Raw genomic sequence first — 26,317 nt, 5'->3', positions numbered from 1 at the left:
GCCTCCACCTCCACTCATAAAGTTTTACACGTGCTCACATATGTCCTCTTGCCTCCAGACCATTCACATGATGGCAGTAAATGTAAATCTGTAAAGTTTGAGCTGGATCAATGATGTTGTAAATGTGGTCCTTGTCAGGAACATATTGCATTTTTGGAGAAATATACAAAAGGTGAATGCCCAAAAATTGAGTTGCATGTGTAAATTAGGGAAAAATTGAACAAAAATCATCATGAACTGTTTGTAGGCCCAAAACACTGCGTGAAATCAAGTCCATGTACAAGTGTTCACTTCTAGCTAGCCTCCGAGAAACTTGTCATAGATCTCCTACATATAATTTCTGCAAATTTTTCTTCTCTTCTATAACAACACTTCACCATAAAGAGACAAGTTTTGTCGTAATATTCGCAGCTTTTCCGTCATATTACTTAGGTTTATTATTTTCTTTTACTATTGAGCTTACAGTGAAATTACTTGTGTTCAATGACTGACCAGCAGTGGCGGCGCGTGCGTATACGCATGTTAGCAAGTGCACACCCAAAGATGAATAAATTATAAAAGAAAACTATTCCTTTGCAACGCAAAGGATAAAAGTACTGTCTGCATATGCAAGAAACATGAGCCTCCAAACGCTACAGCCATCTCCTTTTCGAATTCACCGCTCTACAAGTGTGCGATCCCGTGGCATCATGCCAGGTGCATTTTCGGTCTGTGCGATCGCTTGAGGGTGCTCTGGCGGGACGAGGTAAGCGGGGGGGTATGTGCTGTTCAAAATGGTGATGATGGTAGCAGACTCAAAACCATGCGAGTGCGCACGCGCATATTTTTGGTGACTGACTAGCAGGTAGTGTAGTGGTGTAGCCGCCACCTACACTACCTGCGCCCAGGATCCTAGTCCGTCTACAGAGCCATCTGTATGGCCGTTTTCTGCACTACTTCCTCATAGGGTGTAAGGAAAAGAGAATGAATTTCAACTACCGTCACTTGTAAAGGTGTGTTGAGAATAATTATTTTCACACATGCTAATATTATTTCTGTTCATGCAATTTTAAGGGTAGAGTGTACCAGTAATATGTTTTGCTTGCTATGTATTCTATTACGACGAAATATGATGCTCATGGATTAGGATTAACATAATATAATTAAATCATCCTATATCTGCTCTAATGCACACCCTAGATAAATTACCACCAGCTGCCACTGCTGACCAGTAAAGCTAAAGATCATCCCAGTCTATCTCATTTATTGACGGGCAAATTTGTGCTACATTATTAAATTATATGCTACTGCTATGCTTGTATTTTTAGTCTTTTCCTCCTCATGTAAGCATTTTAATCACTTAAACTCAGGGGGATAAATTTAACCAAAAGATTTCTTTTCCTGATTTCCTTGTTCCTTTGAAGATGGTGAAATAAAATGAAGGTAAATGAAGGTTCGTTGAATAATACCTGTGGATGCATTTACAGACTAGTATGCAGTTAGCACCTCTGGAACTGTTGTAGAAAACAGATGAATTGCTTTGAACGTAGGTTTTCGCAGCGAGGGGCATCGTTGATAATGGCTTCCGGGTGCAGCTGCGTGTTGCGCTTTGTCGTGCGAGCTTTCGCGACCGTTGCAGGACGCATCATCGGGCGATGAATGAAATTACGGAATTTGGTGGTCAATTAATATACTCGTCCACCTCCCCCATCCACCGGAGTAGTGGGGGGAGGGGGGCGGAGTTGACGTCAGCAGAACTCTCACCCCTGTCCTTGAGCGACGAGCGGACTCTTCTTGTCTAGCGAATAACCTTGCTGGTAACATATTTGTCGTCTTCTCTTTCGGAAAATCGTTTTCCACGTCTGGCTGAGTTTAACGCCGTCCACTCTGTTGAAAACAACAGAGTTTCCACTCTGTTTCAACAGAGTGGACGGCGTTAAACTCAGCCAGACGTGGAAAACGATTTTCTGAAAGAGAAGACGACAAATATGTTACCAGCAAGGTTATTCGCTAGACAAGAAGAGTCCGCTCGTCGCTCAAGGACAGGGGTGAGAGTTCTGCTGACGTCAACTCCGCCCCCCTCCCCCCACTACTCCGGTGGATGGGGGAGGTGGACGAGTATATTAATTGACCACCGAATTCCGTAATTTCATTCATCGCCCGATGATGCGTCCTGCAACGGTCGCGAAAGCTCGCACGACAAAGCGCAACACGCAGCTGCACCCGGAAGCCATTATCAACGAAAACAGATGAATGCCTTTAAGCACATATAGAAAGCAGTTAATTTCTCAGCGCCAGAAATTCAGTAATAAGTACATACTGATCGCAGACATGTAAAAGTCTGAAATTAGTATATGAAACGAAAGTAAACTGTGTCAATTAGGAATTTATGATGGAATGAATTTTTGCAGACAGCATGTTTGAGACATGCTACCATCTATCCACTAATAATACTAGCGTGGCATGTAATACTAGCCACTATGCATTTCCACACAGCCGCACGGATTGCAATCAAAGCTAGTACTTTTGTACCTCAGTGACTCTCATGCTCCCTAAGCCTGTAGCTCTTCCTCTGGTGGTGTCCAATGCATCCATTGCGTCGTTTTCTCAATACCGTTTGTTACATCACATCATACAACTACTATGCTTGTATATCCTGCTATGTAGGCACACCTTTTGACACAGAGAAAGGGAAAACGTATCTCAAAGGATTCTACATTAAACTATTAATCCTATCGGTGCAAAACTTCTTGCTGGAGTATACATTCACTTGACAATTTTGGCATCTTCGCATACAGACACACATACTGATCAATGTTGTGGAGCGGGGTATAATCTGATCCTGTGTGGGGTGTATGGAAATCGTTATTTCAATTGTTTGCTGTTGCATAAGTGTTCCACCATCATACCGGCTATGTTCCTTAACCAGAAAACCCTGCCATGTGACTATGAATTCCAAATACCAAGTTTCCCACTTCTCTGGGTATTATTCTTCCCAAGCAATGCCCGGTGGCCTGCTAGTATGGAATGAAAATTGATGTCTGGGGATTTGTGAGAATGCTGAAAATGTCAGTGCTCAAAATGTTATGTAAAAGAGGCATCTTTGCTTGTAAAGATTGAAAAATCTACAAGTTGCTCCATATTGAGTGAGGACTGAAAACTTTTTGGGGCAAATGGATTGTAAAAAAATGGCCTTAGAACCAAATGCTTGAAATGCAGCATAGCACCAACTGGGATAACTTGTGAATTTCCCAATACATAATCTTCAAAATAAAATATTTGATACCATATGGTAGCGTTCATTATAACCGTAAATACCAGAATTTTACGAAGAGGAAAACTAGACTAGAAACTAGTCAAAAACTAGAACTACAGGAGGAAAAAAGTGGCCATTGACTAGTTTTTGGATGCACAAATGCTGCTAAGATAATATATGAGATAATGGGGTAGTTTCCTTCATCAAAGAAAACGAAAGGCATTGATTGAGATTTGTTACTTACCATTAATGTATTCACAATATACTAATTATTTGGTTTTAGAAATCCCAGTTTAGATGAATGATAATGGTCAATTTTAACCGAATTTGAAAAAGGCCAGATTGGCGCCCATGCGATGCCACTCCATGTGACGTGATGGACCTTGATTCTATACGAGTAGATAGGAGTTTCACATCGTCTGAGATTACCAATGTATGCATGAGGCATAGAGCTCAGGGAAATATCTCTTAATAATCACCAATTAAAATTGCCTAAGATCAGTTTCCTTTGTTTGATAGGGTAGTAATAATCCTTATTTAAGCCAAGCGCTCCTGCTAGCTGCTTACTCTGCTACCTGCTAATTGAATATCAGTTTTCTCATTGGCACAGTACCATATCTACTCATGTAAGCTGCACCCTCTTGTATACTGCACACCCCCACTCTTGGGCCAGCTCGTGAAGAAAAAACTTCTTAGAGCTTTTAGCAGGCTATTATAATTTTAAGGATTCGTGTAAACCGCACACCCCGCTTTTATCACCGGCATTTCCGGAAAAAAGGTGCGCAGCTTCTATGAGTAAATACGGTATATAAATTTTATATTATACATATTTTAACTGTGGAAATGCATTATGAAAATCATTATACATATTAGATGTTAATAGCAGAATATGCAATGAAATGTGACATTCAGTGGTGCCGAGTCGAGGGGGCCTGAGCCCCCTCAAAACTTCATTATGGGTGTGAGGAAAAAATGCGTCAGGCTTGTCGATTTTCCCCGGAGTGTCCAGATATGGAGAATCGAGTTATCAGGGTTCTAATGTTGATGATATGACTCTTATAAAATGCTTAAAAAACTCACTACTTATAAAATTTCTTGGGGCAGCATCCCCGGTTTGGGCCCCCCCAATATTTTTTTGTAAGTTGGCATCCCTGGTGACATTGTTTCTGTATGTTGAAGAAACTAGTCAATTTCTTGTTTTCAACTAGCCGTAGGTTTTTTCTGGTAGACACGTGTGCTCCTTTTCTTTATCAAAGGTGTTCCAATTTTAAACTTAGGACGAGGTATTTCATGAAGATATTCAAAGAAAACTGGATAATGTAAAATTACTGTCTCACAGTTGCATTTTTTGCATAAGGTGTCATATCTAGGTTATGGCAAAGGAGTTTTACAATTCCTTATTCATAAAAATATTACATATGCAGCAGACTCCTGATTACCAGATGGCAGGTTATCTGCGTTGTGAATTTTGAGTTTCACACTCCTTCATTATTTACCAGTCTTAATAAACAATAAACTCGAACGCAAAAGCACTAGTATTTTAATGCACGGCTACACCAGGCTTTGTAGTTCCATTAGAATTCCCTTTGTAAAATGGATTATTTTATTTACTTGCCGACAAGGAATGTTTCAAGTTTACTTGGATGCCTGCTCTAGCATATCAGAAGACAATGAGTGGCGGGAAATAGGGTAGTTTCCTTCATCAAAGAAAACGAAAGGCATTTATTGCGATTCGTTACCCACCATTACTGTATTCATAATTTACAAATTATTTCGTTTTAGAAATACCGGTTTAGACGAATGGCAATGGTCCATTTTTATCCTCATCTGAAAACGGCCAGATTGGCGCCCACGCGATGCCACTCCACGTGACGTCACAGGGACCTAGTTTCTATACGAGTAGATAGGAGTTTTACATCGTCTGAGATTACCAATGCATGCATGAGGCGCAGAGCTCAGGGAAACATCTCTTAATACTCACACATTAAAAATACCTAAGTTCGGAAAGTTTCCTTCGTTTGATAGGAGAATAATAATCCTTATTGGTGTGTGCACTTTCCACAATAGGGTAGTTTCCTTCGTCAAAGAAAACGAAAGGTATTGATTGCGATTCGTTACCCACCATTTCTGTATTCATAATATACAAATTATTTCGTTTTAGAAATACCGGTTTAGACGAATGGCAATGGTCCATTTTTAACCTCATTTGAAAAGGGCCAGATTGGCGCCCATGCGATGCCACTCCACGTGACGTCACAGGGACCTAGTTTCTATAGGAGAAGATAGGAGTTATACATCGTCTGAGATTACCAATGCATGCATGAGGTGCAGAGCTCAGGGAAACATGTCTTAATAATCACTTATTAAAACTGGCTAAGGTCGGAAAGTTTTCTTCGTTTGATAAGGTATTAATAATCCTTATTTAAGCCAAGCGCTACCAGCTAGCAGGGCACTCAGCTACCCGCTAGCAGCCTGCGTCGTATCAGCGCTCAAGCCTCCCTCAAGGTCACCTCACAGGGCGGCAGCGGGAACGAGAAATACATCACACGGATAGATTTCCCGGCATTCATACTCACCCGTCGCGTTTTCGCGCGCATGAAAATTTTCACTTTTCATTTAATCGCAAAAATAGATATCGTCATTTAAAAATCTAAAAGCGTGAAATACGTACTCCAGGAGTAATAATCTTTCAATTTAGACAATAAAAAAATAATAGGAAACCACCCTATTAACTCTTGAATAATTTTAGAAGATTCTCCTATGTTTAACCAATTGTAAGTTTTAAAAATGTTATGTACAATTTATGTATTTTTCATATCGCAAAGGCACAATTTTTGCCGTGGCCTTGCATGTGGTTGAATACAGCCCAAGGGAACCAGAGATTTCATCACACTCGAGTATATTTACGCATTGACCAGTCAAGGTCAAACTGGAGAGGAGGGTAATGGGGAAGTGGAAGCTGCTAAGACGAAGAAGGTAGAGATTGCATGAGTCACAGCTAGACGCTTGCCTGAGTAGACAGTTTGCTGGAGTGTATGGAGCAGCGGGAATACAAACACAATAACGTTATTGCCAGAAAAAAGATCGCAGTCGGGAGAAGAAAGCTCTCAATGAGTCCAGGAATCAATATAATATAACAGACAATAAATAACAGACCGGTTCATAAACAATAATATATTGTTTGAATTATGAATATTAGTAGGAAAGAGAAAGTTTGGATTACACGTCTTCCCCGATTATTCGTGGCGCCTCTCTCCATCATTAGCCCGGATAATCGGGAGTTGTATGTGATTTATGCGACTCGTCAAAATAAGGAGAGCATACCTGTATGCAATGTAATGTTTTGGTCGCAATGCGTTTATCCTCAAGATCACCTCCAAATCCTATCGCACACAAACCCATTTGAAACCATTTGCAGGTGGGAGCCAGAGCTGTGACGAGCACTGTGAAGGGCGCTCGTTTGACGATGACGGGGACGAGTACGAAGATGACCGTGAGGAGGAGCGCAGTTCGACGGGCAGCTTCAGCTCCGCGAGCCGCGCCTCCTTTGACGCCGTGCACTGCTTCGCTCCCCCTCCCCCATCCTCATCTTCCTCGTCGTCCTCGTCCTCCGCCACGCCTGCCACACCCTCGCCCTCTGGCGGCAGCATGTGGTGAGCGATGCCGCGAACTTGTACGTGCCACAGCCACAAGCAGGAGGTTTAACGTGTGCAATGACCGGGAGTGAACAGAATAGTTTGTCAAAGTTCCACTGACAAGGATGGTCCTCCAAGTGTCACTGCCAGATCTCGTTCAAATTTTGCTGGGTGATAGGAAATGGAAGCCATGAGATGAAATTTTTCTTTCAGCCACAAACTTTCTATACTTTTCTAATTATTAGCAATGGAAAGTGACAGACAACGCCTACAAGCACGCAACCCACACAGCAGAGGAATAGGCTGTTGCTAGGGTGAAGAGCACTGACTGTGTATTGATGTGCTGCAAGATGCATAAATTTAGGCATTTTCTGGTACTTTCTGTCACTAATGTCTCGAAAAGTATTGAGCGTTGGTGGCTGAAACCAAAACTACACTTCGTGGGTATCCATTTCTTATCACCAATCAAAATTGGAACAAGATCTGATGGTGACACTTCAGGGATTTTCCTTGTGAGACTTGGTGGATTACAGTCGCTGCTAGGTTTACCAGACCCCCAGAAAATCCTGGACATACCATGTAATTTTAAACTTCTGCCTGGGATCTTGGGAGGGTTTCTACTCAATTTATATGTCTTCCTTTTAAAGAAATATAAAAAAACTAATAGCATTTATGATAAAATAAAATTTTTCATTTCATCAATTTTAAAACTGGGCTGATATTTTTCAAAATTCATTCACCTGACCATATGATTGATATTGTATAAACAGAGAAATGATTTCCTCACTGATATCCATAGTAATAGGCTAAGAAAATAGCAATTAAAGAAATTTTTCGTTAAGTTTTGACTTTCCACCTTTTCAGTTAGCCATGCCCAATGATTTTTTCAATGCCCATAGGATTAGAACATGACGAATTTAGAACATCCTTCATTTCATTTAAGGCATCTGAGAACCTTTTTCCCCAAGCTAATTTTCTAATCCTGTGGAGATTTATATAAAGTTAAAAAATATACATTACATAATGTTTACCACTAAAGGTGCCTCATGCTGCATACTTCTAACTAGTTGGGATTAGAGATTGGGGATTAGCTGGATAGGTGGGCTGGAATTGCCTGAGGCTGAATAGGAAGACATACAAGGTAATCTACTTGATCTCAGGGGAACATGGACAAACTATTTCATTACTTCTCACAATTGATCAATTTTTACTATGCCACCTGCTTGCCGCATGAATTTGGCCTAATTTATTGGCTTCAATGAATATGATTCCTAGATTTGCAAACTTTTTCCGGAGATTCCTTTTTATCCTATCAAACTTGTACTTCATTCTCAGGCTTATGAGTATTTTGAAGAAGCCACTAGTAAAGTGTCTGTCATTGCTCATTATCGCTCAATTGGAGTGAATTACATATTTTAAGATGACTCCCGTGCAGTTTGTACTTTGAAAGTGATACATAGGGTATGATATAGGTAGATAATTTATCCAAATGAAAAGTTTTCTGTATTACATGTGCATTCCATTCTTGCATTTACTGCATTTAAATGGGATATTAATGGTAGATCTTCAGTGAAAGCTCATGAATATTGAATTGCAGCTGAATGTCTCTTATTGTATCGGGATGAAAAAAAAAGATTGCAGGTTGAAGAAAAATGAAAACCTATGGATTCCAAATGCGATTAAAAAAATAGCCACTAAAAAACGCTCACCACTTACAACAGAATCAGAGATAAATCTTCCAAATTATTTTAAAAATTGGTAAAGTGAATATATTTTTGCAAAATAAGAATTGGTATTATATCCCAAATTTTATGTTTGAATTTCACAATGAAGGGATGCCCTTAAACTAGAATGCAAGGATTTCCAAATGAAAAAATGAGCAGTTGCAGTTGGAAGAATAGTCGTCCAATGAAAATGTAGCATTTCACAAACTTCCCTCCTGAAGACTGCATAAAATTACTACAATGTTGGCCACACACTTTGTGACTAAATACTCGAAGAATTGAAACTTGTGGACCCTATGATATCCACAGAGGAAATCCTATCCTTTCACATTAATCTAGTAATTGCAATGGAGCTGGCTCACTTTGCACTATTTTCTCTAACAATTTTTAGATGGCTTCTGCTGGCAAACATCACATTTTGCATGGAAATGTGACAGACCAATAAGTTTCAATGACCATGATTCATTCGTATAATCCACATGCTTTCAGTTGGATTCTTGCATTCAAGTTCAAGACGAGGCATCTCTTGCAAGGATAAAAGAGGCTGATTTCATAGACAACATATCATTTGGTACAAACTAATTTTAAAGCACTACTCAAATCATGCATATGGCCAATGTTTACTTATTAAATACAGCATTTTATATGAATTATTAAAGCATTTCTCTTGTAGTTCTGGGTTGAAATAAATACAACCACAAATTTGTATAAAGTTTACATTGTTTTTACATAATTGAAAATGAGGAGGGTAACTGCTTTTGACTTTTGTCTTAAAAGACCTTAAAGCATTTCAACCACTATTTCTTATACCAGCTGTAAAGAGCTTGTATCACAAATTCAGTTCTGAATAAAAGAAATATTTGTTTCCAACAAGTGTTGCATTATTGCTGTCCAATTATTTGCTCAGTGCTATAAACTAAAACACAATACCGTTTGCGACTTCTTCCTTTAGCCTTTGAATGTCACTGGGTAGACTATTTTCTTCACTTGCACAAGACTTGACCATCATGTCACAAACATTCCTCAGCTTAAAGAAACATATGAATGGATTGGGAGCAGATATGCGGCTCTTTTCGAACCCTTCCCTCCTCTCGCGGATTCCTGCAATTTCGGCTTCCTTCTCCTTGATGGTTTCCTCGAGCACATTGCTCCCACTACTCTCCGTGATGGTCATCGCCTTAAGTCCTTCCCCAATGTCGCCCACGTCACCACAACCACCATCCATCGTGCCATTTTCCTTGGAGGAACATTCCTGCATGTTGGCAGCACTTTCACAGACCACCACAGTCTTGTCCTGAGGCCTGGGAGCACTGTTCTCACCCACCATTTTCAGCTTCGCCTTTGCCTTTATCAACTCTTGCTCTACTTTTCGCACCTCCACCTCTGACTTGAAGTACTCGCCCGTCAAGGGGTCAAGAATGTCTTGCAGGTGACTTACTAGGAATGAAGCTAGTTGGGACCACGGCCAATCGCACTCCTCCCCAACCCACTTCTCCTCTGCCCACGTCACGGACGCAAACACCACATAAGCCTTTGCACTCTTGGTGAACCCAACAGCAGGCGAGTCCCCCACAGACAATTTGTCAAAGAGCTGCTCAATGCCTGCTGGACCTGGAAAATTTTATTGAGTTGAACTTGAATATTATCGTTGAAGGACTACTATATTGCTATGGAGGCTATTAATTGGAAGGAAGCAAGAAGTTATGATGGCATTGCAATTTGCGCTGGACAAGGAAGGAGTGTATGTGCAATATAACAGATCAAATTTTGTGCCTATTCCAGCACTTGGTCTGTTCCACTTTCACAGACCTTTTCCATCTTGTCCTACAGCCAGGGCAAATTGTTTTCATGCACCATTTTCAGCAGTGCCTTAGGGCAGGCGTGCACTAGCGCAACCACGACAGATCTCTGTCACACATCTTCCGACCAGAGCACGACCACACCCACGATAGCAAAACACATTCACCGCCCGCTTGCTCAGTTCGTATGGTCGGGTCGGAGTCAGTGCGCGGCGCGCCATGAGAATGTGCGTAATTTCTGGCTGGTACGACCGCTGAGTTGGGTACGACCTCATTCAAAAATTTTGGCCGGACGACTCAGGTCCGACCAACGAGTCGCACTTGACCTAGTGAGCGTCGCTCCATTAGTTGCAATGCTAAAACTGGTCGTGTGCCACAGGTCATAGTCATGGTTGCGCTAGTGCGCACCTGCTCTTAGTCTTCATCAACTCCTGCTCCACTTTGCTCACCTTCAAAAGGTGAGACTCAATTATTTATTTTTCAGCTATTTGTGTGTGTGCGTTATTTTTAGGGAAATTGGCAATATACAGCCTGATCATGAAATATGCAGTTAGAATCAGAGGAATTACTTTGACTAACAAAAGAAGTAAAGGAGTAGCATATAAAATATAGTGGAACTTGGTTATAACGGCATCGGCTGTAACGTCGACTCGGGTTTAATGTCAAATTTCATACAGACCAGCCAAAATTGAACATTTTATGTTGTACGAAAACCCGTTTATATCATCAACAAATATTGCAACGCTCGGGTATAGCGTCAAAAATTTTGCGGTTCTTAGGTTGCAAAAGTGGTAGTGTGATTGAAGTTCATAGAAACCATGTGTAGAAACATCAAAAGCAAAAAGAGGTCACAAGCTGGACGATGAGCAGGTGACGGGATGCAACTCTTTTGTTTAATTGGTGTCTGGAGGGAGCGGGGGCTATCCCGCATACCTGGGTCTTATCCCTTCCCACCCCTACATTCTACAAGGTCACTGACACAGGCACACTGTATTGCATTGTTTGTTTTGTTAGTCACGGTAGATCATCAATCACATCACTACCTACCTCCGTGTGAGCATCGCGTATGTTGACAGCTGTTTTATACGTCGTTAGTTGTGTTTTTTTCTGCAATGTCAAGTTGTGGTGTCACTCAGATTTAAGGCTGCTTTTTTTATAACGTCACTCGGATATAGCGTTAAAAATCTTCTGGTCCCTTTGAGGACGTTATAACCAAGTTCCACTGTATTACCATATTTTCTGTATGTTATCTAAGCTGATCAAAGGGGTCAGTGCAATTTGGTAATGGTAATAATAGGTATAGGGTCATTCCACGTCAAATCACCCAGAAATTTTCAAAATGACACCCACCGACTCGGATTTTAATGAAATTTTTGTCACTAGCTACTATCACCTATCTAATGACCCATGTAAAATATTTCCTCTCTCACTCTCATAGTTTGCAAGATATGAGGAGTCGAAGTTTGAGATGTTTGCTCAGAAGTGGTGCTCGTGGGAGTCAAATTCCAGAGTGCAGGGCACAGGGTAAAAATTCATAACTCAGAAACCACATAATATATTTGAATGAAATTTTGACCCCTTGTCTATCCAAGTACATAGCTTCCATAGTAATGTCTTTTATCCCCATTGCATTGTTATGTTAGCCAAAATGATGTCAACAGTTGTTAATTAGCCGATTTTTTTAGCTCAAAAACATTACTTCATATTTTCAGAATTATCACCAAAAGGCAGAGCAGTTAACTCATCCAATTTTTTTTTAAATTGAAGGTTAATATGTGCTCCAATATACTGTGAAATAAAAATGGTGGTGTTTTGACTGCCACCATGAGTATTTCAGGTTTTACTTTTTTTTCTGCCCCCGTAAGAGGGATTTTGGACACGTACTGTAAGATAATAAGTAAAAGTGTATCCATACCTTCATGAGGATATATTTGAAATATTGGTCAGTAAATCTAAGACCAAACATGTAGTCTAGTGAATGTGGCTCTTGTTCATACAATTGTTTTTAATGACAATACTTGGCTTGTGGCAGCTGAGGGGAAAAGAGTCCAAATGGCTCAGAAATGTGAAATGATGCTTTTTTTCCTGGAATTTACCCATTTTTCAAGTGTTTAGTTTATGGAAAAATTGGTATCAAAATACATTAGACTCTTACTGTGCATTAGAGGATAAATGAAAATACTAATTTAAATAAAATTATTTAAATAATACACTTCAATGTGTTTAAGGCATCTCCTGAACATCTCTAGAGGCTCTCACGGGCAACTAAACGCTTAACAATACCACTAATTCCATCACATGGGGATTTTCCATGGCTTGTAGCAAAGAATGTCCATGATGACATTAAGGAGAAATCCTGGTAATGCTTGCAAAGATTGAGAAATTTTTGCAGCTCTTGTACCGTCCTGCACAACCATCACTAAAGTAACTCAATTTTTTGACTAAAGTAAATTTTTCCTTAACAAAGCAAAATATTATTCTTTGGGTTTCATGAACAAAAGCTACACCATGCTCCAAATCATCTGACAAGATGCATAAACTGGAAATAATAAGCTGTTTAGTCAGGTGATCTTGAGTATAAATCACAACAGGGTGTACCGTACAACTATCACTTGTCCAGTGATACCCTTGTGCCTCATCCTGGATAACATATGAGTAGTTCTCACTGAAGTCAAAGAGAACAGCTGCTTCATGGGGTCCAAGATTTTCTTTCATTTGCTTAAGGTAGTTTGCCTGTACCTTTGTAATAAATGAATGGGGCACCAGTTTTTCCACTCTTTCAATTAAAGTTAATCAGTACTCATCAAACGTCGCAGTGAAGTTCACCAGTTCATATCTGTCCTTGGAAACCCACTGACTGTATGAAACTTCATCTCTGGGGTCACATTGTTCAAACTTTTTCAGCAGTAAGCTTTTCAATTTTTCACGTGAAGGACTCTTTGAGCAATGGTGCAGTATACAGTCCCTATTATTTCTAGAGCACACGAAATAACCAATTAGGTCCTGGCTTGTTTCCTCTAAATTACAGGCATTAAGCAGTAGGTTGACATTTTAATGAATTGTGCAAACACACTCTGAATGCGTTCCAGGAGATCCTGCTACCACAAACCATTATGGACCTAGGTTGCAGAATTTAGAAAAGCCAATTTTAATTCTGGGGAAGTCAAATTTAAAAGTGGAATACAATTCCTTCAAGTTAGCAAGTAATAATCTCTTCTGAACATTTACATTTTTGGAGATATTAATGGAATCTTTCTTTCCAGGCATCATTCTGGAGTACTCATCACTTTCATAGAAAGTCCTAACTAATTGTAATGTTTTATTTTTGCCTTCCCTTTTCTCAATTCAGGTGCTGCTAATTTTCCATTGTCTCTGAAAAGTTCTCTTGCTTGGCAGGCAGTGTACTCACTCACATGAAACTCTTCCATTACTTTCTTCCAGCTCCATGAAGTTGGTACCAATGATAACAGATGTACCTTTCCTTGATGAGTGCTTGATGTGTCAACTTTTTCCAGCCTTTATATCAACTCACCAACCTGTCTGTCTGTTTGTTTGTCTGTTTGTCTGGTACAAATCTTGTAACTGAAATTTGACTCACTTCCTGTGAAGCAAAAACGCTGAAATTTTGCACACTTCTTCATTTCCGATGACAATACATGAAAATATAACTTTTTCTCTCCAACCCCCCTTTAACCACCCCTTTAATACGTCACTTTTGGTTTTTCGGGGTCACTGAGTTTTTTTGCTTTGTGTCATATATAAACGTTGCTCATCCCCTGTAATCTAAATATAAAGGCTGGTTTTTAAAAAAAAATTTTTATAAGAGCTTATTGTTTGATTAAGTCTATGAGCACATCCATATCATGAACTTTCTGAAGTAGTTCTTTTGGGAGTTTTGGGTCATCCTTTTCTGGAGATAATTCTTTATCAAGAACTCTTTTAACTTTCCTTTTAAAATTACTGCATGCTGACTCTACTTTCCTTTTAGCGTAGGTTGACATTCTGTGAGATGATATGCCATGAAATTTTAAAGGTGACTCCTCTATATCTTGCAGCGTTCTGTTAAGTAGCTCAGTTGATTTTTCTTGGGATACTGTTGTTTGAAATTTCAAAATACTATCATTGCTGTCTTTATCTACTGCCTCAACATCAGAAAGCTCATTTCCAAACTTGGATTGTTTCTGTACTTCCTCCCTACATGGCTGGCATATTTTCATTCCTGGCACTAATTTCCGAAGAGTTGGGATTTTACAGGACTTTTCTGCAAATTCAAGACTTGCATTTCTCAGTGATTTTGATATTTTCTTCTTGTGGCTCTTAAAAGGATCAAGACAATATATTTGGTAGGTTTCATACTTTTTCAAACAGTATATTCTGTGATGTTCGCAGACATTGGATAGGACTTCCCCAGGTACACCACTTCTGAGCGATAACAGCTGTTTTTGAAGCATACTCATGATCTCAATTTTGTTCAGTTGCACCACTGGTGTGTAGCTTTTTTTGAGGCAATCAGATGCAATTACTTTTCCAATGCTGCACAGTTCAACAATTTGCTCATTTTGAAGCATAGTGGAGACACTAACCTTTTTTAATGTCGAAGTTCACGATGAGCAGCTTCGCCTAACTCATAGCACACACAATTAATGTACTGGTAAATATACACTGATCGTACACACAGAATAAACTTGGACACCCATGGAGCATCTTCACACAAGAAGACTTGGCAGAAGACTAAAAGTGGTACCCTAGAATCTATTTTGATTTATCATGCCCTCACTGTGATACATTGAAACATTTTATTCTTCCTAATGTAGAGGTTGCACTTAATTCTCTCATTCCTTGGGGAGATGGAATAACACTGGAAAGTGAGGCTGAATAGGTGGGATTGTATTACCTTCTCAAGTTTGTCATGTAATACAATCATATGGGAGGCAGGGGAGAAGGGCACATAATGTCAGCATTATCTCTCCCAGTGAAATAGAAATTTAATACTCCAGTTGCCATCAAGGAATGTGGATATTAGTGACAACCTACTGCATATCTATAAGTAATACCATTTGCTCTGCCAGCTCTTCCATCACCAAGGGTCTGGAAGACCGTACTTCTTCTGTGAAAGTGAGGCTAACTTTGTACAACTCCAGTTCAGCGGGACTCATTTAATCACTTTTTCACAGATCTTAACAAACTTGTACGTTGCATGTGCTTATGATGACCACTGGTTTTTTGGATTAGTGATTTCTAAACACGAGGAAGAACATGATGTGAAAGTGAAATTTATGCACCCATATGGAAAATCCCCATGTGATGGAATTGGTGGTACTGTTAAGCATTTAGTTGCCCGTGAGAGCCTCTAGAGATGTTCAGGAGATGCCTTAAACACATTGAAGTGTATTATTTAAATAATTTTATTTAAATTAGTATTTTCATTTATCCTCTAATGCACAGTAAGAGTCTAATGTATTTTGATACCAATTTTTCCATAAACTAAACACTTGAAAAATGGGTAAATTCCAGGAAAAAAAGCATCATTTCACATTTCTGAGCCATTTGGACTCTTTTCCCCTCAGCTGCCACAAGCCAAGTATTGTCATTAAAAACAATTGTATGAACAAGAGCCACATTCACTAGACTACATGTTTGGTCTTAGATTTACTGACCAATATTTCAAATATATCCTCATGAAGGTATGGATACACTTTTACTTATTATCTTACAGTACGTGTCCAAAATCCCTCTTACGGGGGCAGAAAAAAAAGTAAAACCTGAAATACTCATGGTGGCAGTCAAAACACCACCATTTTTATTTCACAGTATATTGGAGCACATATTAACCTTCAATTTAAAAAAAAATTGGATGAGTTAACTGCTCTGCCTTTTGGTGATAATTCTGAAAATATGAAGTAATGTTTTTGAGCTAAAAAAATCGGCTAATTAACAACTGTTGACATCATTTTGGCTAACATAACAATGCAATGGGGATAAAAGACATTACTATGGAAGCTATGTACTTGGATAGACAAGGGGTCAAAATTTCATTCAAATATATTATGTGGTTTCTGAGTTATGAATTTTTACCCTGTGCCCTGCACTCTGGAATTTGACTCCCACGAGCACCACTTCTGAGCAAACATCTCAAACTTCGACTCCTCATATCTTGCAAACTATGAGAGTGAGAGAGGAAATATTTTACATGGGTCATTAGATAGGTGATAGTAGCTAGTGACAAAAATTTCATTAAAATCCGAGTCGGTAGGTGCCATGCCTGGGTGAACTGACATGGAATGACCCTATACGCATAAGTCCACTTTCAAAGCTAGCCCTATAATTTGCATTACAACTGTGAAGTCTTAAGAATGCTGTGGTTTACTCTGTCATTATGGAAAAATGTGGCATTTTTAAATGTTAGCTATTATTTATTTTAATATTGAGATTAATAGACAATTATTGATGAGGCTACTTATATCTTAAAGTGCAGACACATTTTAAGAGCAAAATCGTACTTGGCACATTACTTTTGTAGGTGTATCCAGCCCATCTGTAATTGAAGGTGCGAATAAATTGCACTCCTCTTTCCAAGGGAGAGACAACTTTCAGAGAATTTAAATTTTTGTTTACAAGTAACCAGCTTGATGAGAAAGAATGATGTAACCACTGAATAGATACCTTCACCTATATTTATGAAGGCATGATAAAAATTACTTTTTCGGCTCAAGGAACATAATCAAAATTTCATGATAAAATGTGAAGTAACAGCCCAAAATAGCTGTTATGAGTACATATATAATTGATTGAATTGATCCCAAAAATATACAAATAGACATATCACCCCTGACGAAACGCATTAAAACCAGTGCTTGTCAAAATAGCCAATACCTTCATAGAAGAATAAATTCAGCATTTAAACCAAACCAAATTTTGTTTCGTATGAAAACAACATCACACACCAGTCTGGGCTGAAAATTTGGATTAAAGAATAATTCATTACTCTCTCCCCAACCCAGTCACCTTCTCTCCCCCCCTCAACCCCCCAAGCCCTATGGAGAGGAGATGAGGGTGCTTCAGCCAGCCTTAAATATTGACAGAAACACTTGCAATTTTCCGCAATTATAAACTTTTACTCCTGAACAAGGTTTTGATGTTACTACATCATCTTCAAGGTACAAAATAGTTCGGTAGGAAGAATTTTGTACCTTGAAGATGATGTATTAACATCAAAACCTTGTGCAAAAAATCCACAGAGAAATATCATTTGCCTTGATCAGGATTAGAACCCAGATCACCCGATTTCCTGTCAAGTGCTTCAGCCCGTTAAGCTACTGAGGTATTATTCTCCCCTGAGGAAATTTGAGCACTATACTGGTCCAGTAGTATAGTCTTCAAATTTCCACAGGGGAGAATGATGTCTTGATAGCTTAACTGGATTAAGCACTCGAGCAGAAATCAGGGGATCCAGATTCAAATCCCGGTCAAGGCAAAAGATTTTCTCCCTGTGGATTTTTTGCACAATTTGTGTATTGGTGGTGACTCCGTAAATTTATCACCGTGGCGGCCCCTGTACACTTAAATCATCGAAGCCTTGGTCAGGAGCAAAAGTTTATAATGATGGAAAATTGCATGAATTTCTTTCAATGTGGAAAAATTCCACTCCATCTTCTGATTTTGCAACATCTCATAGATTTTTCCAAGGAACAACTACTGAATTTCATGTTTGTTTCATCAAATTCAGGGTATTTAGATGTCTTACTATGCTTAGTTTAATTTTGACGATGGGGAAAAGCTGTCTGTGCCATCTCAGGATTGAGTTTGCCCACAGCAACAATAAAGCAGATAGAAATATCCATGAGTGTCAAGAACTTATCTAAGTCCTTGGTTGTGGAAAAACACAGTTATGCTCAATACTGACCATTCGGAGATAGCAGTTTGCAGAACTTGAGAAGACAGTGTTTGCCTGTCTCTCCAGATGCTGATCCTGTCAGTTGCTGAGAGTAGCACAAGGCCATTGCCCTCAGCAAATGATTCCACTTTTTGGCATTCAGCTCTCCTCCTGATGATGCAGCACAAATGGATAATGCAAGCTCCTCTGCCATTTCAACGAAAAACTAGAAAAGAAAGAACTTACATAAATCAGTCTTTCATCTTCCGGTCAAATTTCAATGGTAATAGGTTGGCCTAACACGAGGATGACACTTGATTTACATCCATTATGTTGTTGTCAAAATAAAACAGATTTCAGGGTTAAACAAAGCCACTTTTGGCCTTAAAAATAACCACACCCTTTTCATATCTCTAGTCATGAAAAATTAGGACACACACTCGAAATCAAAGAGGCAACAACCCAACATATTCTCCTATCATTACTGCTTCTAATATGTGCTCACTTAAGTCATACATCAGTTACTAAACAACAAAAAATGTGTCATGTATGAACTAAATTTCTTGATTTCCGGAATGTAGGTGTTCAGCAGTGGGTGAAAGAATTACAGTGGAACCTCGTTAAAGCGAGTACGGGCTATAGCGACACCCCCGCTATTACAAGAGATAGCCGATGCACCGTCAATTGACCCTATAATAAGCGTGTTAAAAAAATCGTTTTTACGAGACCCTTTCGGTGTTGGCTCTCGCCATAGCGAGGGTTTCACTGCCGGAAGACTTTCATCAAGACTCCTTAACCTCTGTAATTGCTAGCGATCTGTTAGAAATGAAGTTAATGGAGTGCTCAGTCTAAAATTTATGTGGTAAACTGTCGTTCGATAAATATAATGATTGATGAAACAATGCATTGCATGATTTTTATTCAGTGCGGCGCTTATAAATTGTTTGAATAGTTAGTCGTTATTTGAGTAAGGAAATTTAGTGATGCAAAAAAACATCGCCTTTCGTCTGGATTTATGCTTACGTTTATCGGATAGATGTTTATCTGTCGCCGCACCACTCCTGTTCCTGTATATCTGCTCGCAACAGGTATATTGGCTATTATTTGCTCCACCTCCGGTAAAACGACAATTCGCTATAGCGAGTGTTTATTAGTGTACCGTGGGGTCTCGTTATATCGAGGTTGCACTGTAACATGCAATTCCGGTAAAAGTTTTGTACCGATTCGTTTTTTATATTCCACAGATCATACCACTGGATATTATGCTCTTGATTACATTATTTTGCTTCCTTCAAGTTTTTCAGGAATGAACAAATAACATTGAACAACGACTGAATGAGTATGGCAAAGGTAGAAAAGTTACAACAATATTAGTAAGATTAGATGTTAAGGATACTCAGAATCCTGGCACCAGTGATATTGAAGCTATCTTATTTGTTTTTTAGCTATAACGTGAACTGCAAATTGATACGAAAGATATAATTTTTAAATAAACATAAAAATGAACACAAGGTTCCATGAGTGAAAAAAGCTCAAAGATTCAATTTGATGATATAGAAATCGTTATAAGGATCAAGAGTTTCAAATGATGACATGATCTTATCATCTACATACATAGATTAAAGGTAGTTCATCTTTTCTTCATAGATCGTTCATATTCTGCTGTTCATCAAGGGAAATTTGCAAATGTACTCCACAAGAGCTGATGTACATAACCATGACACCAGAGCAAAGAGTAAATTAGATATGCCTCAATGTAGGCTGTTCAAATATTTTAACTATGAAAACTAGGCAATTAAGTGCTTCAACATGTTGCCCAACTCAGCAAGAACGGTTGACAACAATGTCTTCCGCAGGGCCATAAAAAGAATTCCTATTATCTAAACCCATATACTCACTGGAGGAAATTGATTTCTCTACTACATATTAGCTTTTAAATGTACTTTAGCACTTTGATTCCAATTGTATGATTTCTCTCGTATTTGTATTGTACATATATGTACATTCTGCTGCCCTTTATATCCAGGATGTTTCTTATTACCGTGTCCTCACAAGAGATGTATTAATTGACGACATCTACCACAATTATTATTGTGCTACAGATGAATCAAGATATTATTATTATTAAGCATTCATAAACTAACAATAATTTCACTATTTACACACTAATGACTGCAAATATCCCAAGAATAAGACAATAAAATCAAAGAAAAATGCTCACATTCTTGATAGGGTCAGTAACTTTGTCTCCTCGGTGATTTGAAATGAGCGTGTAAGCATCATCTGCAGACATCTCAGGGTCATCATTCCACGGTAGGTCACTGGATGGCAGCTGCAAGAGGTGCTCACAAGAACCCTCATCCCGTCCACCAGCAATCCAATCGCGTAGCAAGTCATCCTCAGCCTTTTCATGGCCCTCCAAACCCTTTACCAATCTCTGATGAAATTTAACCACAAGGCAAAGTGACTAGAAGACAAAGAAATGAGTTTCATGATTAGAGGAAAAGTCTCAAGAGTCTGAAAGGGAGCAATTTCTATAAATTTTGAAGTGTATTCTATGATAAAATTATATTTAAGTACTTATAAATTTACCATAAAATTTTTTCAACATGTACGTTTGGCATATTTTTTTATTGTTATGGGATGATAAATTTGCAGACAAAGGTTAAATGTTTGTAAAATTTGCCTTAAACACACAATGCTTTGCTTTGAAAAGGAAGATCATAAAAAAATGAGTCCATTTCAAAGATCTTTGTTTTCCATCTAAAAGGGGTGGAAACGTCAAAAAATTGCCAATATTGCCTAACATAGTTAATGGACACCCCCATAAGCAAGAGTAAATTGATCTCTCCTCCATAAAAAAAAACTCAACACTACTAGTATTCCAAACTTTTTAATGTCTCACCTTAAATTCTTTCACTGGTTTGATAGATTCTATAGCTGCATCCCAGCTGTTGTTCTGCAGGTTTGAATGCATGCCTTGCATAGTCAGTACATGTGCAAGATGCTTCCCTTCATCTCCAGCCTTCAGTGCCAAAGTAGCCGCCATTGCTATGCACTCCAAGATACTTGTTCTGCTGGCAAGAGCTCTTGCTGCCTCAAGATATTCTCCAGCAGCAGTGAAACTGCAAGAAATAAAAATTTCAAATGGAGGTCCACTGTTTGATTCCTGGAGCAGGGGAATTTTTTCCTAGATGCAATTAAAGATCAAACTAATTCTGATATCCATTCTTATAACACAAGAAGGAAAAATGACCTGCATTGTTTCTGTATAAGAACCGAAAGGCTGAAATGTGGCCCAAATGAAATGGTAATCAGAATTTACAATAAATTACCTAAGAAATAGAAAAATATGCAAAGTGCCAGTCTCCTCAAGGTAAAACTTAAAGACTTTTTACTGGAAAAAATGTATAACTCTGTAAATGAATTTATGAGTGATGACTCTCTCGAGTCTTAAAGTACCGTATTTCCCGGCCTATAAGACGCACCGGCGCATAAGACGCACCTGGATTTTTCAGGTTAGAATTTACGAAAAAAACTAAAATACGTGGATAATACAAAAAAGAATTTTAATGATAAAATTTTACATAAAAACGGAACTTTAATATTAAAAAACTTTAAAATTATTAATGAGCAAATATATCAGAGTTTATTCGTCATAGAACCCCAGAAATTCCTCATCACTGCTGCTAAAATCATTCGCGTACATATTTTCTCGGGAGTCGTCACTTTCCTCATACAAAATGTCATCTTCACTTCCATCCAGCGCATTGCTGATTCCACACTTTTTGAAAGACTTTATGATAGTCTCAGTTTTTACTTTCTGCCAGGACTTTTTCACCCACTCACAAACGGTAGAAATTGACGGCCGTTTCATTCTTCCGGTCGGTGTGAAATCGTGAGTTGGTGCCTCAATCCACTTTATCCATTCTTCACGCATAAATCCCTTGAATGGTTTATTGATTGAAACATCCAAAGGCTGCAGTTGAGAAGTCAATCCACCAGGAATCACAGCAAGATGCGTCTTCAGTTCTGTAGCAAGGATTTTTGCCGACTCTGTTATATGGGCCTTAAACTGATCGCACACTAACAAAGACGATTTCTTCAGAAGTCCACCTGGACGCCGGGACCACACCCTCTGCAACCACAGTTTCATACCCTCTCCATCCATCCATCCCTTAGGATGAACATGGATATAAATTCCATGTGGAATTGTACACTTAGGCAGCGTTTTTCGTTTAAAGATCAACAAAGGAGGGAGTTTTGAACCATCAGCACAACACGCAAGGACAACAGTATAGCGTGTTTTTTCGTTGCCGGAAGTCTTTATCGTAACTGTCTTTGCACCTTTAACGTCCACAGTTCTATTTGATGGCACATCAAATGTCAAGGGAACCTCATCCATATTTCCTATCTGTCCTATTTCAAAACACTTCATTTTTCTCAGGTTAAGTACGTATTTATGGAATTCGATGATTTTTCTTTCGTATTCGGGTGGCAGTTTTTGTGCTATTGTGGTTTTAGTACGCATGCACAGACCATTTCTCTTCATAAATCTTTCACACCACGACGTTGTCCCAGAAAAATCGGCAATAGACATATCTATCGCCAACTTTCTCGCTTCCATTAAAATCATTTTTGTTGAAACAGTGATCCCGTTCTTCCTGTGATTTATTATCCAGGTCTTAACGTGCTCCTCAAGCTTCGGCCATTTCGGAGAACATGAACGTAAAGTTTTCTTACTCTTATTGGCATTCATTAAATCTACCTTCTGCTTCCGCCATTCTCGTATCATCTTCTCGGTTGGAGGTGGGCCGAAACGCCTTGCAGCTGCCCGGTTGCCGTGTTCCGAAGCATATTTCACGACTTCAAGTTTAAACGCAATACTGTACGACAATCTTCTCTCTTTAGATCCCATTAGGTTATTCCAATTTTGACTTTTTATACAGAAATTACCAAGTTTCTGTGTTTAGAAGCACATGTGCAGACTAAATAGAAAGATACGTATTACGGCTGAACTGACGGAACACCGAGCTCATACTTTGTTACCTAAGGTTGAGTGCCGGTGGTGCCGGTAGACTCGTGAGTTTATCGTGAGAGATACAATGTATTAGCATGTAGATGACATCTCCTTTAGCTCAATGTATGTAAGTTTTGCAGCAGCACCCATTGCAAGATTAAACTAAACATGCTACATTGTATGCATTTCTGACTTATCCGGGAATTTTTTTAAAGGAGTTAGACATCGACGTATTAAAACTTTGTTTCTAACAACCTGCTCAAAAGAGTGCTATTATCAAAATTTTTAATGAATTGAACTATTTTCAATGCCTGATACACTAAAAAATACTTAATGGTAATTATTTATCCTGTCAAAACGGTTGCTTATTATAGGACGAAATTATACCCGTGATATCCGTATACCATCGGCGCATAAGACGCAGGCAAATTTTACAGCACATTTAGGAGAAAAAAAAGTGCGTCTTATCGGCCGGGAAATACGGTATTTCTATTTCCATGTACAGTTTGTACCACATATGTAAAGTTGTCTGTGTTTTTAATATTTATTTCTTTAAATCCATGTAATATGTATCTAAATTCCTCTTTTTTCTGGCGTGCCATATATCGGTTATGTTTTTTTATGTATCTGATCTATCATGGCAAATAAAGCATTATTATTATTATTATTATTAAAGTCTAATGACACTTGCTTAAACTTAACAGTCGTATTTCATGAATAAGGTAAGGGGTAAAGAATAACTAGGTTCAGTCTCAGGGAAGAAGTTGATTAGGAAACAATACAACAACAACAACAAAAACAAAGAGAGATTTCCTTACCACATAGCAGCTACTTCATAGTTTCCTTTGGTAAATAAATTGCGTCCCCACTCCACGGAAATCTCTCGAGCAGTGGGATCATCCGCCGCCAGTCGGCAGCGTGCTATGGCCAATGCTTCTCTATACAATGATCTGCTTCGAAGCAGCTTTATGGCATCATCAACCTAGGGAAGATATGACACTGATAAATGAAGGAATTCTAATTTAAGCACTTCCCTGCTCCCTTGTTAACCATAATTCAGCAGTGGATTATAATTTGAAAAAGACGGTGAATTGATCAAATTTTATATACCTTGTGGCAAGCAAGGAGGTAAGTTGCAGCATGGTTGTACTTTCCTTTAGCTGACAGCTGCTCAGAGTATGCCTGACAAGCCTCCAGCCAGAGCCTAAAACAAAAAGGAATATTGAACAAATTATAGAAAGTAATAAAGACATCACTCCAGTCAAATAGCATAACTTTATCTGCAAATTTAAGTAAAATATCTTAAGTAAAATTTCCAATGGCCGGTTTATAGGAAAAAAATTAGCAATAAACTAACTGTGGGGAGCGCTTGACATAAGATGAAGATTTCCGAAGGCTGAGCGAGCAGGCTTTTTTAAGTAGAGCAAGAATTTGGAAGAACTCTTGAATTTCGAGCGAGATTCAAGATGTTCCTCCTTACTGGAAATCTTTTTCCTCTTTAATTCTGGTCACTTCTATTTCTCAGCATAAAAAATATTCTTTCCATGCCAAACTTTTTTCCATTCATTAGTAGTATTGTAAGGGTGTAGACAGCTTCAGCATTTACAATTTGAAGTTAAAAACATTCAAGGGTATGAAACATATTTGAGTGCATCCACCATCAAGAATACCAGCTATACCATGTTACAAGGATAAATAAATATAACTTATAGGAAATACATTCATACATACTTTCTAATTACGGAATTCAAAGGATACAAAGGGTTACAAATGTGAGGTACAATACTACTGAACATATTTTCATTTTGATAATGAAATTGGATGAGGAAAATTGGAAAGAAAAATGGCTAGAATGGAAATTACTGCTATTTACACGTAAAGACTATGTTACCAAAAATTCCCAAATTAAGTCAAACATCTTTTTCAAACTAGAGCTCAAAAACAGACTTTTAAGTACAAGAAATACAAAAAATCCCTTGTTGGCTTTATTGCATATTTTTTTTATAAAGTTCCAGTGTAAACAACATAGTTTACATTTGATTAAAGTTTATGATCATATTTCTGGAAAGTGTGCAAAGAGACATCATAAAATGTTTCAGTTTATTCAGTACAATATTCAGCATTTTATACAGGCGTGTAATTTATGATTAACAGTGACTATGTGAACAGCTCAAAATACCAAACATTTGGTAAAAACATCCTCATTTAAAATAGGTGTGTCATGGGTTACCTACATCTGTCATGCGCTGCTGAGCTTCGGACACACATACAAAAAAATCAGCCTAAACTTTGTGTGACATGCAGATTTTTGTTTTTCTACAAATATGTCTTGAAAGCAGCATAATAAATCCCCGATCTGAATTAATACAGAGATATTATTTTGCCAACAGTAGCATTATAGTCTTTTACGCGAAAAGTCTCGTAAAATTGACACCTTACCTTCGAAAATGTAAGAACACCCAAAACCAGTTTAAAGTCCCTGAAACTTAGTCAAAATTAAGAGAAAGAAACACAGTAATGATGATGCATACTTTTTTCAGCCCATTAAAATATACCTATAGTGTCAACAACTACATAGTATGTAGGGTTTTAAAGAACTCTAGTCAGTGGTGACGTTCATAGAAAATATCGGCACAAACCAAGGGCAAATTGACACAAAAACTAGTCTAAAATTTGATGATTTTGAATAAGCATGAAATGCAAAGAGTCATAATCTTTTGCTTTAGTGCTTTTCTTCTATTTTCTTATTAAATCGAACCATTAATAAATAAAGAAAAAAATTGGACTGAAAATTATCATGGATAGTAAAAAATATAAATTCAAGAAAGGGCATGAAAACAGATAAGGAACAATTAAACTCAATCATATTATAAAATATGTGGCAGTTTGATGTTAGTTCTCAAAAGAAAGACAGAGGGCATCCATAAGCTTTAATTTTTTTTCAATATGGTGCACAGCTGTTAAGCTTCTTCTTTGTTAAGTTTGTAATTTAATGATGCACTATTTTTTTCCATAAACCACCCTTTACACT

At 38.3% G+C, this 26,317-nt stretch overlaps 2 protein-coding genes across 2 annotated transcripts in view; one reads left to right on the top strand and one right to left on the bottom strand.

The window, feature by feature from the left end:
• LOC124162048 (BCAS3 microtubule associated cell migration factor-like) overlaps positions 1 to 9,467 on the top strand; it is a 37,638-nt gene extending 28,171 nt beyond the window's left edge. The window contains exon 8 of the mRNA XM_046538383.1: positions 6,654 to 9,467. Within this exon, the coding sequence (XP_046394339.1) occupies positions 6,654 to 6,892 (239 nt within the window). The 3' untranslated portion in view covers positions 6,893 to 9,467. The remainder of the gene's footprint in view (positions 1 to 6,653) is intronic.
• The window catches only part of LOC124162046 (gem-associated protein 5-like), a 44,045-nt gene continuing 24,814 nt past the window's right edge, over positions 7,087 to 26,317 (bottom strand). The window contains exons 15-20 of the mRNA XM_046538379.1: positions 24,397 to 24,490; positions 24,105 to 24,268; positions 21,172 to 21,391; positions 20,488 to 20,733; positions 18,297 to 18,492; positions 7,087 to 10,205 (exon numbers count right to left, since the gene is read on the bottom strand). Of these exons, the coding sequence (XP_046394335.1) occupies positions 9,511 to 10,205; positions 18,297 to 18,492; positions 20,488 to 20,733; positions 21,172 to 21,391; positions 24,105 to 24,268; positions 24,397 to 24,490 (1,615 nt within the window). The 3' untranslated portion in view covers positions 7,087 to 9,510. The remainder of the gene's footprint in view (positions 10,206 to 18,296; positions 18,493 to 20,487; positions 20,734 to 21,171; positions 21,392 to 24,104; positions 24,269 to 24,396; positions 24,491 to 26,317) is intronic.

This window comes from Ischnura elegans, chromosome 7, assembly GCF_921293095.1.
Source record: "Ischnura elegans chromosome 7, ioIscEleg1.1, whole genome shotgun sequence".
In the NCBI taxonomy this organism is placed as follows: domain Eukaryota; kingdom Metazoa; phylum Arthropoda; class Insecta; order Odonata; family Coenagrionidae; genus Ischnura; species Ischnura elegans.
The sequence above is the reverse complement of the archived record's forward strand: the minus strand, read 5'-3'. Positions and strand labels throughout refer to the sequence as shown.